The sequence below is a fragment of the Bos grunniens genome, chromosome 24 (genome assembly GCF_055505025.1).
Source record: "Bos grunniens cultivar Pamir isolate PY7600 chromosome 24, Bosgru_T2T1.0, whole genome shotgun sequence".
Taxonomy (NCBI): Eukaryota; Metazoa; Chordata; class Mammalia; order Artiodactyla; family Bovidae; genus Bos; species Bos grunniens.
The window spans coordinates 51,151,666-51,170,904 of NC_141188.1; the positions used below are offsets into that span (position 1 = coordinate 51,151,666).

General features: G+C 50.5%; 1 protein-coding gene across 5 annotated transcripts in view; it reads right to left on the minus strand.

Annotated features, from left to right (window-relative positions):
* The window catches only part of MYO5B (myosin VB), a 335,064-nt gene that overhangs the window by 110,907 nt on the left and 204,918 nt on the right, over positions 1-19,239 (minus strand). For all 5 annotated transcript variants that reach the window (XM_086373450.1, XM_086373448.1, XM_086373451.1 and 2 more), the window contains exons 8-10: positions 12,877-12,984; positions 7,857-7,966; positions 2,147-2,412 (exon numbers count right to left, since the gene is read on the minus strand). In XM_086373450.1, the coding sequence (XP_086229576.1) occupies positions 2,147-2,412; positions 7,857-7,966; positions 12,877-12,984 (484 nt within the window). The remainder of the gene's footprint in view (positions 1-2,146; positions 2,413-7,856; positions 7,967-12,876; positions 12,985-19,239) is intronic.

Consider the following 19,239-nt stretch of genomic DNA (forward strand, 5'->3'; position numbering starts at 1 on the left):
TCAAAATGGTCCACGTTAAAAAAAAAAAAAATCTTAAAAAAATTAAACGGCAAATACAAACACACAATCCCAGCTTGCCAAGGGCCCAGCTGACACCTCAGACTCGGCAGCACCAGGCGCCCAACTCACAGTCACCCCCGCTCCTCGTTAGTAAGCAAAGCCTCTCACTGGGGACCCCTTGGAAGGGGGGGCAACCATCTGTAAACTCAGGACTGCTGAGACAGTAGGCACCGCTAACAGAAGCGAGGCGTGACAGTGTACAGCGTATCAGGAGCACTACAGCCATAGTATTTCTACGTGCTACTAACAACCAGGAGTCTCCACGTTAATCTTCCCACCCTGAAAACTCAAGAAAAAAACCAGATTCTTGCCCAGGGAGATTAAGAGAATCGGGTCAGATGTGGCCGCCTAACTTTCTCTGGGTCTTACATCAGAAGGCAGTGCTAAAGCACAGTTTTCTGGAAACTCAGTTACCTGAAAATGCTCATGGCACAGGGATGAAGGACAGAATTCGCCGCTGACAGCTCAGCAGTGCATTCCCAGGGCATACAGGCTCTTCTGCACGGCTCTGCCCAGGGAAATCGGAAGGACTGAGCCAAAGCGGCAGCAACGGAGCAGAGGGTAAGCAGGGTGTCCACAGCCACTCAGCAAGGGCCCTGCAGAGCGCCGAGAGGGAGCGTTGTCCTGGCTCCCCAGGCCATCCTCCCCTGTGCTCCTCCTCACCTGCGAGGTGCCTTTTTCCCTACCATCCAGACCGAACTCCTCTTCCCCAAGTAGCTCCCCCACCACCCGGGTTCTCTTCTCTCTCTGAAAGACCCAGTTCAAGCCTCACCTTCCACAGGAAACCTGTCCTGACTGTGCCAATAAGCGTGCGCTCTTCTGCCTTGACGCTCACACAGCACTAAGTGTGCAAACCCTCACATGGACCCTGCTACCATTTATTCTGTTGTCTCTTGTATTACTCTCATGCAGTGACTTAATTCTTTAGCAAGTTCTCACGGCCTTTGCGATGCCAGAAATCACGTGTCCTTCTTGCATTCCTGCCATGGTGTGTGACACAGTTTCACTGGAAGCCCCGTGATGATCGCGAGCAGCAGAGATGGAGCCAGGCAGCCTCTCCCTCTGCTCAGGGAAGCAGCTGCTTCCAGAGGAGGTTCTTCTCTGCTACAGTCGGACATAGGCAAGCACCAGCCCACCGGTCCACCACACGCTCGATTCTACCAGAGCATCGGCTTTTACAACGCCGCACTGCTATGGGTCTGAATTCCAATTTGAAGACAGAAGCCATGACTCTTAGGATATAAAGAATCCAGAGGGATTTCATCTATCATTAGCTTCATGAGGGCAGGACATTGATCATAAGAGAAGCGCCAGTGAGGTTTAAATCCAGTATGTGTCTTTTTAAGCAACTCCAGAAGGACCTGGAATGAATTTCAGAGAGACTGTGGCTCTGTTAGTTTTGAGCAATGGAAACTCAAGACCAGAGGGGCTGTGATCTGCAGAGGGTCATTCAGTGAGCTGGTGACGGCTCTGAGTCAAAAAGGCAGTCTCCCAGTGCCTAGTGAAGTACACTATCCACATGCCAGGTTGCCTCTCCCTGCAAGATACACTACGATAACAGTCGTTTCCACTAGGCTAGAACTGAATGACTACCCACAGTATCAACCTGTACAGCACTGGGCACAACTACAGCACTAAAGCAATCACCCTGACTGGTGATACAGTGAATGAGGCTGGACGACAGACTTAAATAAAACATAACTGAAACACAAAGCCTGAATGCAAGGTCACAGAAACCTCCGGTCTGATACTGGGCTAGCCCCCACCCTCTCTGAACCTCAGTGTCCCAGTAGGACAAAGTGGTGCCTGCAGGGTTTCTCAGTAAGGAAGCCACCGGTGCTTGACATGGTCCACTTTTCTGTGGGACTGTCCTCCATACTATCGGACACCTAGCACCCTGGCCTTGGGCCACCAAGTGCCAGTAGTGACCCAGTCACTATGACAACCACAACCTCAAATGCCCCCTCCCCTCCGTATTTCACAATCCCCTGGTTGAGAACCCTCAAGAAGGTCTCCGAGGTCCCCGCTGGCTGGAAGATGCCAGCAGGAAGACACCAGCGACCGGCAGGAAGTGGCGCGGGCCTACCCGTAGATATCCAGGACTCCAATGAAGGAGTGCTGCTTGAGGGAGGTGTGCAGGGCCTTGTTGACGTGCTCCACGATCCAGTGGAACAGCTGGGCATAGATGTGCTTGGCCAGGGCGTCGCGCGCGTTGACCACCTGCTGCAGGGACATGGTCTTGACGTAGGTCTCCGAGGTGGTGACCAGCTTGCGATGGCACAGCCAGTGCTCCATCTGACTGAGCTCCACGCCCAGCAGGCGGCAGAAGTCGCTTAGGTGTTCATCCTCAGGCTGGAAGAGACCCAGGAGAAGGGTTCAGGAGGGGCGTAGAGGACAGACCACGCCCTCTCCCCTCTCGCCAACTCTAGGCCCCTCAGAACCCCATCTCATCCCCAGCCACTGCCCCAGCCATCTCCTGCACTCTCACACCACTGAGTGATCATCAGGGCCCAGAGAGTGTGGCTCAAACTGATAATACCTGCTGGTGTTAGTCGCTCAGTCGTGTCCTACTCTTTGCAACCCTGTGGACTGTAGCCCACCAGGCTCCTCTGTCCATGGGACTCTCCAGGTGAGAATACTGGAGTGGGTTGCCATTTCCTTCTCCAGGGGATCTTCCCAAGCCAGGGATCGAACACGGCTCTCCTGCACTGCAGGCGGACTCTTTACCCACTGAGCCACCAGGGAAGCCCTAAGGACCTGCTAAGGACCAAGTAATCAGCAGGGCTTTAAAAAACACCTCTGCGTTTGCCCTGTCCCTGCCTCCACTGCCAGCGGCTGCAGGGTAACGGGAGGAGAGGGTGTTCGAGTGAAGGGAGCAGAATGAGAACTGAGAGCTTAGGAATGGATAATCCACCAAGAGTAAGGGGCTAGAAGGCAGAATCACAGTGATTGCAACTTCCAGCTGCAGAGTAGTGCTCTGTCCACAGCCCAGGAGAGGGCCTCAGTTTCGAGCATTATCTCCAACTGACCCACAGCCCAGAGCAGCATGCTCAGCAACGAGCCCTGGGCTGACCACCCCTACCCTGTCGGCAATAGCGCACTGACACTGCCTTTGTCCTAAGTCGCCAAGCAGAGCTGCTTTCATCTTAACCTCAGACTTACACTAAACTTATATGTGATACTAAACTCATAGCCCCAAACTTCCTAATATTCTTTAAGCACTTGCCACGTGGGGAAAAAAAAGTGATTTTAGGTGGAAAGCTAGGACAAATGGTAAAAGTAAGGGGCAAGTTTGGCCAGGGAAGAACACTTGGGATGCTATAACTTATATTCATGTCTAGAGCTGAGAAAAATAGGAACGCCTTGCCATACAGGCAGGAAGCTGAGTCCCAGAGAAGTGCAAGAACTCACCCAGGTAGCCAGCTGCATGTGATCCTGACCCTTACTAACCCAAAGTACCAATCTTACCACGTGGCCCTTGAGTCACTGATAACCAAGTCACCCAGAGTCTTATTTCACCCAAGTGTATGAGTCTCCTGGGTCACCCTTGCTGCCCATTCACGACTCCCCCCAGAAAACCTGCTTTTCCTCTCCAGGTTCTTGCTGTATTCATTTCCACATCTGAATCCCCCAGGGAAAGCTGATAACCCAGCCATGAGCCTGCTGGAGAGCTTCAGGACTCCGAGGTGGAAAGGCAATCCAGGAACATCATGAGCTACCTCCTAATGGCCCTGAATTGCTTGTGGGACTCATTTTCTGATGAGACTGCCATGGAAGATGTAAATGTGGGGCCTGTCCGATGAAAATTAACACAGATAACTGTACCACTTTCCCAGGCCATTTTTCCCCTCCTACAGATACTTAAAATCCGTCTACCCAAATACACACAATTACAAAACAATAAAATGTCAGAGTAGGAAAGAACCTCCCCAAATCAGGAAGGCCACAGGTTTTCCAGAGTATGGCTTGTGGAGTAATAGTTACAAAGACCAGTAATTGGCTGTACCCAACACAAGTGCAGGGGTGGGGAGAGTGACTGTAAGTTGAACATGGGAGGGGCTTGTTAACATACCCTGTCTCACACACACACACACACACACAGAGAGAGAGAGATTTCACAGAGCATTTCCTGAACTTAATTGACAAAGACCCTTAACTTCCTAAGAAATTGCCTAGGGTTAATTTAAGGTTCTCAGGAAAATACTTAGGGATCATCATTCTAATCCAATCCCCTTTATTTTTCACATGAGGAAAAACCAGGGTGAAATAGAAGACCTGCCTGTGGCCCAGAGCTCCTAACCAGGCTTCAAGCGTGGGCAGAGAATCAGCTTGGGCTGGGGGCGTGGGAGGACTCTGCCTTTTCACTCACTCAGCTGGTGGGGCAGCTGTGGCCACTTCTGGCCAAGAGCCTTCTAACCCTGCAGCTCTCCCCCACCCCCCCACCACCACCCGCCCTCTCCTGCAAACAGAAAGCCCTATGTGATAGCATTAAGTGCCTGGGGACAGCTTGGCAGGCAACAGGTTCAGAGGTAGCAGGTGTCCAACTTGTTAATCTGACCTGTTACCAAGAAGTCCTTAACTGCTAGGCAAAGCACTGAGCTGCATTCTCTGATATGTAAACGGCCCGCTAGCAGCAAACATGACCGCCCAAGGCCTGCCCGCAGCCTCTCTCCCCTCCCTGTCATCTCTCAGGTGAACGCAGTACAGAAAGAACCATGAGTTCTGGAACTTTCTGATCATCACCACGGGATGGGTTCTTATCCACTGTGGTAGGGCATGGCTTGGCCGTAGATACTTCTGACTGTTGATTAAAGGTGATGACTGAAACTGATTTAATGCCATGCAATTACATTTAAGCTTAATTAAATGATGCTAAACCCATCAAAAATGGCCAGCATCATAGGCAGCAGATGAGTTTTGTGGGCCCCAATCGCCAAATTCAAGTAACAAATTGCCTCTGGTGTCCAAGTAATTGCATGCTGCTGCATCTCCAAGGTAACTGTGGCAGTCAGGGAACATATTTTCATGCTTTAATTACAAATAAAAACTACCGAGCAGAAGGCACAGTGCATCTGGACCGACAGCCTTTCCAGCAGGAGGTCCACCCTATGTACCCGAGGCACAAACCGGAATCGCTACCAACCATTTAGTGAAGCATTTCCCGAGCGCACACGGCATGCTCAGCGCTGTGCCGGGCACCAAGGGGGCGGACCCCAGGCTGGTGCAGTACCACCCAACCCCCGGGGGCCAAGAAGCAAGGCTGGCAGTGGTCTGGGGGAGAGAGCACTGGCCAGGCTCTGACTTGGCTTTGCCTTGAACCGTCATGATGACCTTAGAGAAAGAGTTCCTCTCTCTGGGTCTTAGGTTCTCCAATCCTGTGAACCGAGGGCGATGTAACAACAAGGATGAGAACAGTCAAGAACTCAAGCCCTTGAGCCTTGTGCCAAGCGCCCCCACCTGCAGAAGGAGACACAGACTCAAAGGGGAGTCACTATCAGTAAACGGCAGAACCCGAGTTTGAACCCTGGCAGTCCTGACCCAAGACTTCTCTCTCCCAGTTAGTTCTCGACACAGCCTCTAACTGGAGAGCGAGACCTGCCTAGACCACAGACCTGTGCTCAAATCCTCTGACTCCCATCACCTCTCAGGGAAGGGCCTCCTGCACCACGTGGCGTCCACGCCTCCAGCTGCCAGGCGTCCTCCTCCATCCCTTCACCACCATCTGTGTCCTCTGTCCCCTTTCCAAGTGTGCCCGCTACCCCTCCTTCACAGCCTTTGCACACACACTTGTGGGTGCCAGTGTGCGTCACGGCTGGAGAACAGGAGACATGGTCCCTGAGCTTAGAGGGGGAAGCGGGCATCCATGTGCTGCCGCCAGCGAACATTCACATGCCTTCTCCCCTGAAGGTCCCTGCAGAGGCTGGTGTGGGAGATCCGCTAGAAGATCAGAGCAACACTTCACTACTAGCAGAGCCTTAGCTTTCGAGGGAGAGGGCCCCACCCCACCCCCGAGCACAGGTGCCCAGAGGCTCTCTGGCCCTGGTCCTCCCACTTCGCCGTCAACCCCGCCCAGGGCCCCTCCACTGGCTCACTGCGCCCCGCTGAGCCGAGGGAGCCCCGAGAGCTACCCATCTGCTTAGCGGGTGTCCATGGAGTCCTGGGCCCTGTGCTGGGTGCTGGCAGGACCACAGTCAGCAGAACAGTCCATGTTCTCATGGGCTTTGGAGTCTCACGAGGGACAGAGATGCAGCAAATCAGCACATAATAAATGTAAAAGTACAACCACCCTGAGAGGGTCGGAGGAGAGGGGTGAATGTGATAAGAACCCACGACGGGGGTGTGGCCAGGTTGTCACCTTGAGAAGAGGAGACCGGGGGTGGGGGTGTTGGGGGGAGGCCAGGGGACATCTGTCACCGTTCCTGCATTTCTCCACAGACACAGGAGCTCTCCAACGCCAATCTTCCCAGACTCACCTGTCCCCGGCACGAGCCAGAGTCTGGGTGCCCTGAGGAACCAGGGGGCATTTACAGGGGTGTGGGGGGTAGAGAGGCACGGACGCTCTGTGCTTCGCTGGCTCTAAATACTCAGGCCAGGGGTTGTCTGGCTTGTACTAGGGCCCATCCATCACTCCCCACATCAGTACGGCACCAGGTTCTCCACTCACCACAATCTGTCTCACAGCATCGTCACTGCCCTGTGACACACACACACGCGTACACACACAGGCACACGCACATCCACGTCTGGGGACACCAAGCACGGCCCAGCGCCAGCGTTTCCTGCTTTCACATGGACTGCAGGTTCCACGCTGAGGGTGCTGGCAGCCCTCCTCGGCTCCAAACCCAAAGCTATTATTTCTCTTTTAGGGAAGATGTATGGGGGTGGGACGGGGCGATGAGCTCGGTCAAAGGTCTTCCGCTCCTTTGAGGCAGGGCCAGGTTTAGCGGAGTTATAAAATGCACAGCGGAAAAAGCATCAGCTTGTGAGTGGCGATGACACTCGTGCCCACGTTCATTATCCACAGCATTGTCTTCTGTACTTCCCCAGTTACTTCAATTCTAAGTCTTTGCTAGCAAGAATTGTGCTTTGTACCTCCCAGGACTTGGCCATAAATGGACACGAAAGACCTAAAATAAGCAACTGCAGACTCACTCACGCAAGGTCAGAAGACCAGTTCAGTCCAGACTGACACCATCACACACCAGAGAGCACACAACACGCTGTCTGTACTGCTTGTGACTGGTGGTGCTCCCCCATCCACCTATGAAGACATTCTTTATCTACATTGGGTACCAGGAAAACAGTATTAAGAGCATCTACAGAGCACTTCACAGTTTGCAACACAGTCTCAATATTCTCCTTTGTACCGTCAAAATCCTGGCCACTCTTGTCATCAATCCTGCCTACCCGATTAGACTGTAAGCTCCTTGGGGTCAGTCACCAGCATGGTGTCCAATACCCCTTCACGTCCCAGCAAGCACAGACCAGAAGTACTCATGAGCTGACCATACTCTGTAGAATCCCATGGACTTCAGGACACTTGGGAAACCAAACAATCAGAAAGAATTTTGAATAAACCCTAAATTCCCTGCCCTCAGGGACAGAACCTTGATGGCAGCTGATTTGAAAAGGATTTGCTCCTTTAAAAAATTATCAGCAAGGAAACAGAAACCGTTACTCTTAAGAATAAATAACCTATGAATGTCCTCTAAGTGCAAAGGCATCTCAGTTGTACAAAACTGGAGGGGCAGAGTGAAGTGTGCACACGTTATCTCCCGCGCTGGAAGGTAACTTACTGATACTCTACAGGATTCACCATCGCGCTCGGCTTGAATCTCCACATTTCCGAGGTGCAGGATGGAAGCAATTATCTTAAAAATGCTTATCTGATGGGACTCTCTCACTCCTGGGGGAAAAAAAAAAAATGAATGACACTCAATATCCACGGTAGGATAGAAAGGATGTTTTACTTTCTTTTTAAGGACTTTGAAAAAAAACGTTGCATTTTCTTTTCCAGGCCAATGACTCCCTAAAATCATCCAGGATCCTCAGCAAGTAATTACTTCTCACAGTAACAGCTCAGAGGGCAAAGGGGCTCCTCGGACTAAAAGAGAAATATCTTCATGGTGATTGTCCTGATCAAAGCAGATGGGTCACAGGACCGTTTTAACTTCTCTGAGAGCAAAGGAGACGCGGCAATCGTGCAGACCCATTTTGGGCTTTATTTCAACCAAGCGCTTTACAGATATTTCTTATGAGTTTAATACGAATGGTCATTTATCTGCAATCCTTTTTCTCTCAATATAATATCCCACAAACATCTGTGGCACACATCTGAAGTGCCAACCAGGGAAGAAGAGGAGAATTTCTCCTGGGGACACTGTTACAGGCTGGACAGACAGCTGTCCCTTGGCTGTCCCCCTGGGGCTACTGTTTACGACACTATATGCTCCTTCAGTTAGAGACACACACACCTATCCCGGAGCCACTGGCAGCAAATACCTACCAAATTTGTTACTTATGCATGTAAGTTATCAAAGACATGGATAATGTCTTAACATTTATATTTAGCTTTAAGGTATTATTTCTTTTTAAAAAATATCATTTATCCATTTGGCTTCAGTGGGTTTTCACTGTGGCATGTGGAATCTTTCCTTGTGGCATGCAAGCTCTTAGTTGCGGAATGTGGGATCCAGTTCCTCAAGCAGGGATCGAACTCCAGTCCTGTACTTTTGGAAGCTCAGAGTCAAACTCACTGGACCACCAGGGAAGTCCCATCATTTCTTTCTGGATTACCAAATATTTCCGACTTAAAAAAGGCTTCAGACAATAGAGTGAACACCAGTCAACCTACCGTTCAGTTTAAGAGATAATACAATTACCCCCAAATTCCTCCCCAGGGGCAGTTACTTATTTTTAAGACATTAATTTACTCAAGCTAAAAAAAAAGTCAGTGACACCTATATAAATGGTAGTAAAGATACAAGGATCAAAGCTTTACTCAGATAATCAATAAAGTGGACAACCCAAACATGAACTAGACAAATTAACTCTAGATGTTAATAATGTTGGGCTTCCTAGTGGATCAGATGATAAAGAATTTACCTGCAATGTAGGAGAACCTAGGTTTGATCCCTGGGTTGGGAAGATCCCCTGGAGGAGGAAATGGCAACCCACTCTAGTATTCTTGCCTGGAGAATCCCCATGAACAGAGGAGCCTTGTGGGCTGCAGCCCATGGGGTCACAGAGAGTCGGACATGACAGCAACTCACATACACTGTCTAAACTTCACAGGGTGAGGGATTTCCTTTTTAATTTTTATTACTCAATATCTTCAAAACATACAAATTTTAAAAATTACAACGAATTCCTGTTCTTGTTTCATTATATCCCCAGTGCCCAGCACACAATAGGTGCTCAGGAACATGGGTGGTAGGATGATGATACTGATACTTGTTACACAGAGGGCAAGTGCTTGCAAATGTCTACAGAAATATACGCATCATTCCAACATCTGGTTTTATTTCAACAAACCACAAATACAGCCAGAGGGTGAACATTTAGGCACATGCCCTGGTTCAGTGTAACTATGACTGGCAAAAGGAAGACAGGTTAAAGCCAGAGGCTAAAACCCAGGGCAAGACAGGAGGCGGACGATTATGTACCTGTTTAGGGGTTAAAGCGCCAGGCTTGCGATCGGAGCCCAGAGGGCTCTCCGGTAAGTCCCATAGAAGAACAAAGGAAGTGGGTGCTGAGCCCGTCACTTTCCTCTCCCCTTCACTTATTCTTAGGGACCAATGACGTGTCAGTTTCCCAAGCCCTAACTACCCTGTCACGGCATGAATTTAAGTAGTAGATATTGAATGCCTGTTGAATCCTAACAGTAGTTAGGATTTCTGCACTATACTGATCAGACAGTCCCTTCTTAACACAGGATTCTCTGAATACGCTGCACCTCTTTCTGGGGAGCAACAAAACAAATTAAAAATAATCAAACACTAAAACCGCGGGTTGGTAGCCGATGGCCCATGGCCCACCACTGGTTTTTCTACATAAAGTTTTACTAGAATACTGTCAGTTCTTACTTTTACATTTTGCCTATAGCTACTTTTACACTACGATGGCTGAGTAGTTGCTACAAAATCAACGTGGCCCAGAAAGCCCAAAATATTTACTATCATGTCCTTTAAGAAAAACTTTGCCAAACTGTGGGATTTAAAAGATGGGACAGGCTTATTAAAGAGTAGGGAAGAGTGGCTTATTAAAGTAATTAATTTTACAAATTCCATGTGCTTTGGCAATCAAAGTACAGAGTCTCCTTAGGGCCTTGGAGGGTGCAACCTTCATCAGCTCAGGCCCACCACTCACACAGGGGCCCTTCTCCCTTCTGCACAGAATGCTATCCGGCTCGGCGTCAAGTCTCCTCTAAACCTGCTCCCCAGCTCTGGAGAATAAAACAGCTGCGTGATGCTAGGGAAACTCAGGGGTGCCTGTTATCAATTTAGTATCTCTCAGCTTCAAATCTGCCCTTCTCTGCCCTGCTTGGTCACAATGGACCTAGACTGAACACTTCCTCTTGGCCTGAGGGTGGCATATTACACTTGGTCAGTAGAGGGTGCTGCGGGGACTCCGCAAGGCGAGAGCAGCTTTCCCATTCCTGGGTCTGGTCTGGATGTGAGAGTTGGACTATAAAGAAAGCTGAGCACAGAAGAATTGATGCTTTTTGAACTGTGGTGTTGGAGAAGACTCTTTAGAGTCCTTGGACTGCAAGGAGATCCAACCAGTCCATCCTAAAGGAAAACAGTCCTGGGTGTTCATTTGAAGAACTGATGCTGAAGCTGAAACTCCAATACTTTGGCCACCTGATGTGAAGAGCTGACTCATTGGAAAAGACCCTGATGCTGGGAAAGATTGAGGGCAGGAGGAGAAGGGGACAACAGAGGATGAGATGGTTGGATGGCATCACTGACTCAATGGACACGGGTTTGGATGGACTCCGGGAGTTGGTGACGGACAGGGAGGCCTGGTGTGCTGCGGTTCATGGGGTCGCAAAGAGTCTGACACGACTGAACGACTGAACTGAAACTGGTCCCCTGCGGTCATCAGCACTCATCCTGACAGCCTGGGCACCTCCCAGCTGAGAAACCAGCTGTGTCCGCAGGCCAGGCCCCCCCATTAGAAGCTGCTTCTGAGAAGTTCTGGCTCCACCACACCCTGGGGTATACTGCAGTCTGTTTATACAGACTGGGGCTGGCTCACACCCTGTGGTAGCTTCCTTCACCACCAGAGGGCTTCCTGACCTTGGGGCAGCTGCATCCCCTACAAGTGTTGGAAATCTCAGCCTGGTGTGGGTGGGGGGCTCTCCTCATCACTAGCTTCTGCACTGAATCTCTTCCTCACCCTCAAGATGGTCCTTTTATATCCACTGCTTCTGGGCCCCTGAAATCCTCTTATTTAATAGCTAATTATCTACTACTGCTCTTGTTAACAATTACAGTAATTTTACTCTGTTGGGATAACCAGTGTGGTTTCTGTCTCATGGGTCCAAAAAGCAGACCACATATATCCATCAGTTATCCAGAGAAGGGAACGGCACTCAGACTTCAGCACAGGAAGTCCCACTTTTCTCCCCACGTGGCGATCAGGGTGAGCCCTGTTCAGCCATGTTTTATTTGGACCTTGGATGAAAGGTCCCTGATTCCCAAAGTAAAAGTGCGAAGTGTTAGTCACTCTCAACTCCATGGACTGCGGCCCGCCAGGCTCCTCTGTCCGTGGGATTCTCCAGGCAAGAATACTGGAGTGGGTTGACATTTCTTTCTCCAGGGGATCTTCCCGACCCAGGGATTGAACCTGGGTCTCCTGCATTGCAGGCAGATTCTAATCCCCAAAGAACCTAAGAAATGCTGCTCTAGGTTGATCATACCTCTCGGAGGCCAAATGTCCATCAGGGAAGGGCTGGGAAAAGCACCAGGGCCCCCTGAGCCACTCTGTGGATTTCAGGCTAACTTCCCAAGCTTCCCCTTTGTTGGCTGCAGGTCCCAGGAATTTACCACTTCAACTTCCTAGTTAAGCATGGATTGTCTACCACCTTGGGGCTCTTCTCCCCCAGAACTGGCCAGAGAAGGGGGCAGTTTTCTCTAGCTCTACTGCGGACTCAATGGACATGAGTTTGAGCAAAGTCCGGGATTTGGTGATGGACAGGGAGGCCTGGCACGCTGCAGTCCATGGGGTTGCAAAGAGTCAGACACGACTGAGTGACTGAACTGAACTGAACTGCCCTTTAGGACTGAGAAGAACAGAGAGAAATTCTTGTTTTATGGATTCCACTGCTAAGCTCGAGATGGAAACAGCATCAACAGACATAACACTGCCTGAATTACAGAGCTGCCAGATCTTTATGCTCTATTTCCAACTTGGATCCCACAGTGGGGGTACATGGGTAGTTTCAGCCCCTAGGGCATGTTCTTTCTGCTAGAACACACTGCTTCAAACCCAGACCACAACACAAAAAAGACACGGCTCCTCTCTGTTTGTGTCCATGCCCTGAGGGAGTGAAAGGGGGGTCCATGGGGGTCCATGGTTGATCCGAGAGATCAATGCTCAAATCTTATGGTTAAGAAAGGGCATCAGAGCTCCACAGCATCAGTTTGGGAGCCTGCAGGTTGGGGTAGAATAAAAATAAGAAGATATTCACCAGGAGCCAGAGGGCTTCCCCACCAGCTTATTAAGTTTGGCAAGCCAAGCAGGACATTGCTGAGCTTTCTTGTCCGTGAAATCAAACCTCTAGTCCCCTCTCCCCATCCCCAAGCTCCTTACCAACGAGCGTGAAGGCTTGTCTAGTCTTCTCAAAGTCCTCAGCATCATCCACACCCTCGATGACTGTGTTTCCTCCCTGTGACGTGTAGAAGAAGTCCTCAGCACAGGCTGCGGTGGGAAAGGAAGTGAGGGGTCAGGCACAGGTGGGATGCTGCATCCTGGGTTCACCGCAGACCACGCCCCCAAGGATGCCTAAGCCCCTGAGCAAGCTGTCCCGGCCAAAGTTTATTCCCAGCAAGACGTGGAACCCTTTCAAATATCATCTTTTTTTTTTTTTTTTTAAATTGTGGTAAGAGTCACATAAAACATACTATTTTAACCATATTTAACTACAGAGTTCGGGGCTTCCCTCATAGCTCAGTTGGTAAAGAATCCATTGGCAATGCAGGAGACCCCAGTTCGATTCCTGGGCTGGGAAGATCTGCTGGAGAAGGGATAATCCAGCTACCAACTCCAGTATTCTTGGGCTTCCCTTGTAGCTAGGCTGATAAAGAATCTGCCTGTGATGCAGGAGACCTGGGTTTGATCCCTGGGTTGGGAAGAGCCCCTGGAGAAGGGAAAGGCTATCCCACTCCAGTATTCTGGCCTAGAGAATTCCATGGACTATATAGTCCATGAGGTCACAAAGAGTCGGACATGACTGAGCGACCTTCACTTTCTTTCAACTACAGAGCTCAGGGGCACTGAGTACATTCACACTGCTGTGCAATCTTGCCATCACCCACCTCCCGAATTTTTCATCTCCTAAACCGAAACCCTGTCCCCATTAGACACTAGCTCCCCTTCCCCCTCCTGACCCCACCCGCAACCCTGGGCATCTACCAATGTACTTTCTGATTCTATGAGTTTGACTGTTCTAGGTGCCTCGTATAAGTGGAGCCAAACAGGGTTTCAAATATCATCTTTATTGACCACGGCAACTGGGACAGAAGACTGAGGAACAAAAGACAGAAAACTACACTTCGGCGACAGAACCCGTTGCTTGCGTTAAACTGATACGTGAAAAAACATGAGAAAATGAAATGCCTGGTTCAACTTACAGTAGAATTCACCACAGATTTATCTTTAAAAGGCTCTGAGAAACATGTTAAAAAAAAATGTACACCCACCCTAGCAGCAGACTTCCGTGCTCTGACAGCCTCATTTAACACATGAAGGGCAGTGACGTGCCCAGGGTGACACAGCCTTTTTTGTTTTAAACATTAGGGCACCATGAGCTATTTAAGCATGTGTGCAAACCCAGGTTGAGGCTCAGTGCCTGCTCTCAACCCTCAGTTTAATTCCTCTTCCAACAGGCCTCTGCTCACTGCCTGGGGACGGTGAGTGAGCAGGCACCCAGGTCTGTCATCAACTCAGAGGCGCCCTCAGGGGAGCACATCGAGCAGCGAGCCGGGCAGCGTCTGCACCCCAGGGCTCAGAAGCTGGTGTTTCAGGAAACAGTTGCAGCCAATCAAAATTACCCTTGAAAGTCACTTACACTTTCCACAAACTAGCACCTCTGTGGGGCTACAACCCTGTCCAGGGCTTGGATTTGATAAGATGCCAACACTGGACACTGGCTGTTTTCCTTCCTCCCCTGCAAACACCAGCTCAAAGATCTTCTCTTGACCTGGGCACGTACAGTTGATGGCACATTAGCTACACATGCTTCAGGACAGCTTCCCGGCAACTCCGGGTGACCCCCTTCAATACCTTGTCCTTCTGATTTGATCTCCGAAGAATTTCTTCAGTCTCTTTCCTTCCTCCCTCCTGACTGCCACTGCCCCGGGCCTGACCTTCAGCTTCTGTTGTCTGGGAACTGTTGCAAAGGGCTCTAGACTTTTCCCCTGGCTTCTGCTCCTGTCCTTTCAAAACCCTCCTCCAAATCGCTGGAAACTGATCACACCACTGCCTGCAACACCCCGTGGAGACCACTGCCCTCAAGGCAAAGGTCAAGCTCCTGAGCAGGGCCCCCTGGACTTCTGATTAAGTGGCCTCCTCCAAACACTCCAGACCCGTGGCTCTTCCTCCTTCGCCACCTCTACGTCCCAGATCCGCCAGCTTCCTCACTGTCACTCCTCGGGCTCCACTCGTTCAGGCCCTGCCGACCTCCCCTGCCAGATGTCTCCACTCCCCACCTCCGGTCCTATGCTCCAGTGAGCACTGCACTGTGCCAATTCCTCCCACCAGCCCAGTCCACGCTATCAGGCCCATCAAGGAAGCGGCAGAACTCAGACCCAAACCCCAGTCTCACGTACAACCAGCAAGGAACACTGTACACAGGAACACACAGCAGAACAGCAGACATGTTTAACGAGGGAGGGCTTCCTGGAGGGGTCGTTTCAACCCCTTCTGATGACTGCAGGCACCTGAGCTGGGAGATGAAGGACTTCAGCCCCGAGCTCACTCACGGCCACAGCAAAAGCCCATTTTGATGAAGCAAGTAACATTAGGTCTTTGTGGAAGATGGCAAATTTAGATCTTTCATTCTCATCACCCTGGAAGCTCTGACACAGAGTATTGTAATAGCTTCAGAGGTTTAATAAAACATCAGTTCTATGCCCCCTTCACATTTACCTTTCAAAACACCTCGTTTGATGATTTTTACAGTGTCCATATGAGGATGACTGAATACAGTCGTCCCTGTGTATCCATAGGGGGTTGGTTCCAGGACCCCCCCTAGATACCAAAATCTACAGATGCTGAAGTCCCCTATACAAAATAGAGCTTCCCCAGTGGCTCGGACAGTAAAGGATCTGCCTGCAGTGCGGGAGACCCAGGTTTGCTCCCTCGGTCGGGAAGATCCCCTGGAAAAGGGAATGGCAAAACACTCTAGTATTCTTGCCTGGAGAATCCTATGGACAGAGGAGCCTGGCAGGCTACAGTCCATGACGTCACAAAGAGTCAGACACAACTGAGCAACTAAAACTTATATAAAATGGTGTAGTAGAGTCAGCTCTCTAGAACTGTGGGTCGAATTTCAGTTCGCTGAATCCACAGAAGTAGAAACTGCAGATATGGATGGCCAAATGTATATTTACTCCCATTTTCCAGACAGGCAAACTGAGCGCCATAGGGTTTTAAGGGGCAGGCTCACCCAGGGTTTGGCCAGGCCTGGCAGCCCATTCCTTGATCACCCTGCTAAGGAGATGGTTATCTATGACATTCCATTGCTTAGACATAGATACAACCTAACTCATTATCAAAAGTATCTGCTGATGCACTAGAGTTGTCTGAGACTCCAAGAACACTAAACTGTCACACTGGAGGGAAGGAGGCATTTTCAGAATCAAACATCTGTCGTTGTCAGCAGCCAGGGCCCCGCCGTCTCACATTCTAAGTCAGACAGACCACTCCACCCTTCCTGGCTTTGAGTTCCCAAACTCCCAGGCCCTGCAGGGTAACTTCCTCCCACTGAGGTTCATCACTGCAAGGGTACCCTGGCCAATCACAGCATTCTCTAGTACAATCAAAATAACTGTCTTCCTTCCCTCTGCTTTAAGGCTGTAATCACCTCTGTTAACATCATACCCCAGACTCTCTTCATAGACAGACATCCCAACAGGCTGAAGTCCCTATTTACTTAGCCTGCCTGCATCTCAGCTCTACTTTTAGGCCCAGGAAACCAATCATCCCATCCCAGAGACAGGTCTCTTGTCCTCTAGTTTGAGTCTCTCTCTTTACTTAGAATTTCCAAGGAGACAAACACCATGGAATCCCCTATTAACTGGTTCACTGGATCAAACCAGTGTACAAAGGGGTCATGAAGCCAGTGATGAGAACAATGGACCATCAAGACCATGGCCCAGGGCTTGTACTTCACCTGGGGAGGCTGTACTCCGACTGGTGCAAGGCGAGAGAGGGTGCTTACAAAACTGTATCAATATAGCCATGGAAATAAAAGAAGAAGAAAGGATTTATTCCTGAATGTGTGACAGGAATGTGAGTCCACTATACCTCTTTTAACCAGCATTTATGCATATGTTAAGGCTTCTCAGGTGGCACTAGAGGTAAAGAACCCGCCTGCCAATTCAGGTGATATAAGAGACGTGGGTTCGATCCCTGGGTTGGGAAGATCCCCTGGAGGAGGGCATGGCAACCCACGCCAGTATTCTTGCCTGGAGAATCCTATGGACAGAGGAGCCTGGTGAGCTATAGTCCATAGGGTCGCAAAGAGTAAGACATGCCTGCATGCACGCATTCATACTCGAACACACTATTAATTGTATTTTTTTTTAAAAATCTCACCCTGAGGTCATTTTAATACAACAAACCACCAACAACAGGGCAAAGGAAAGTGTGGCTGGCTGTCTGCACATCTGTTGTCCACTCCGTCCTCAGACAAATGCACAGAACTCCTGCAGGGCCAAGGGGTCTTACAGAGATCTCTGCATTTGAACAACAGTTTAAGTGAAGAAAAGGGGGAGGAAGGTGAGGGATGTCTGAATATTCACCAGAAGCCACTGGCTAGTCCTTCTTTTATCTGACGTTTGCATCCACCTGATAACCAGGGTTATCAGTGGAACTAAAAATGTCAAGCTTCAGGGCTCACAGCCAATCCACCCTCAAGGCAGAAGACAGCCGCGTGCCTGAGCGTGAGAGCTTATCAAAGGCTCTTCACGCCACTCCAAGATGCTCTCGGAGGGCACAGGCAGGTAAGAAAGCAAGAAACTAATCCAATTGGGTAGTTATTGAACTCTCCAGCCAGGGGCCTAAGGAGCTTGCACCTTGCTGAAACACAGAATAAAGAAAAGTCATTTCTCACCTCAATGCTCTCCTGTAAGTGGGGAAAAAAAAAAAAAACCACGATGATTTCTTTCCTATTAAAGTTACATTTGGAATAAAATGGTCCAAATACAGCCAGATGGGTCTTGCCAGTATTCATTCATTTTCTATAAAATTAGCCCTAGAAAAAAGTCTTCATCCCCCGCAGGTTGGCTCTGAGAGGTCCCGCAGGGCCCGTGGGAAGGAGTAGGGGAGGATGGTGTCAGCCTTTCATGGCCTGCCTTCCTGGGCCCTGTGAGTGCGAGCCAACATCAGAGCCCCAAGCAGCCAGCTCACGGCAGAACCCATCAAACAAGGCTGGTAACGTTCACTCCTTCTCCGAGGAGTTTACAACCACTGGGGAGAATGTGCAAGCACCGAGCAGCTCGAGCAAGGCACAAAACCAGTGTCAAGCATGTCATCCAAGGCTTCCTCCTTTGGAGTCCAACTTAGACCGACTGTCCCTGAGCAGCTGTGACCCACCCCTTAGCACACCCTTCTCACTCTGTATTGTAAGCTAAGCAAGGGAAGGACCCACAATGTCTGATTCAACAGTACATCCCCAGGCTCAAACTCGCCTGCATAGGGTTCGATGAATGAAGGAACTGGTGCTAAAGCGCACAACACGGGCACTGACTGCTACCAGCCAAGTAGAGCAGAGAGCGAACAGGCCAGACCCAGGCTTGACCTACCTGATGTATTCTACCTCCTGGGAGCCTCAGCTGGAGAGGCCAGAGGTGGATCTGGTCCTGGGCCCTTATGGTGGCAATGATTTGGCTCTGCGACCGCCAAGGCTCAGACGTCTACGTCTCTAACAGCTGCACAACAGCCAGCTAACCCCTGTCTAGACATCCAGCTCTGTACCCCATCTGCTAGTCCTGAACCTACCCACACCTCCCAGAACACAGATGACAGGCCAGGCCAGGCAAGCTGCGCGGCCTGAGGCTTGCCCTCAGCACACAAACCCATCAGGAGTTGGCTTGGAGGACTCAGCAGCAGGAGTCAGTCAATACTCAGAGCTAAGGCCATGCATATAGTTGGGGGAGGGCTCCAGGCCCAAGGAGAGGGGCTGCATGGGTGTGGCGTGGAGAACTAAAGCCTGCTCGCCCTTCTTGCCTTGGCTGGCTCTCAGCTCCAACAGGGCATCCCTGGTGGCTCAGACGGTAAACAGTTTGCCTGCAGTGTGGGAGACCTGGGTTCAAGTCTTGGGTTGGGAAGATCCCACAGAGGAGGGCATGGCAACCCACTCCCGTATTCTGGCCTGCAGAATGGAGGACATGGACAGTGGAGCCTGGTGGGCTACAGTCCATGGAGTCGCAGAGTCGGACACGACTGAGTGACTAACGCGTTCACTTTCTCGGCTCCGCTAGGTTCACATCAAGGCCCCTCAGCAAACAGCAGCAGCAGAAATGCAGGGTGAGGGGGACCCACCAGAAAGCTGTCCTCCTATCTGAGGGCAGCAGCAAGCTCCCGCTGGCCTCCTGCTCCAGCTGCTCCATCCCGGCCCGAGCGCTGCGGGGCGGGTGTGCACAAGCTGCCTGCCTGCGGGGAGGACCCCGCGCTGTGGTCCGGCTGGGGCTCCGGGTGCAGGGAAACTCCTCTCAGCACCCCCTACCTCAC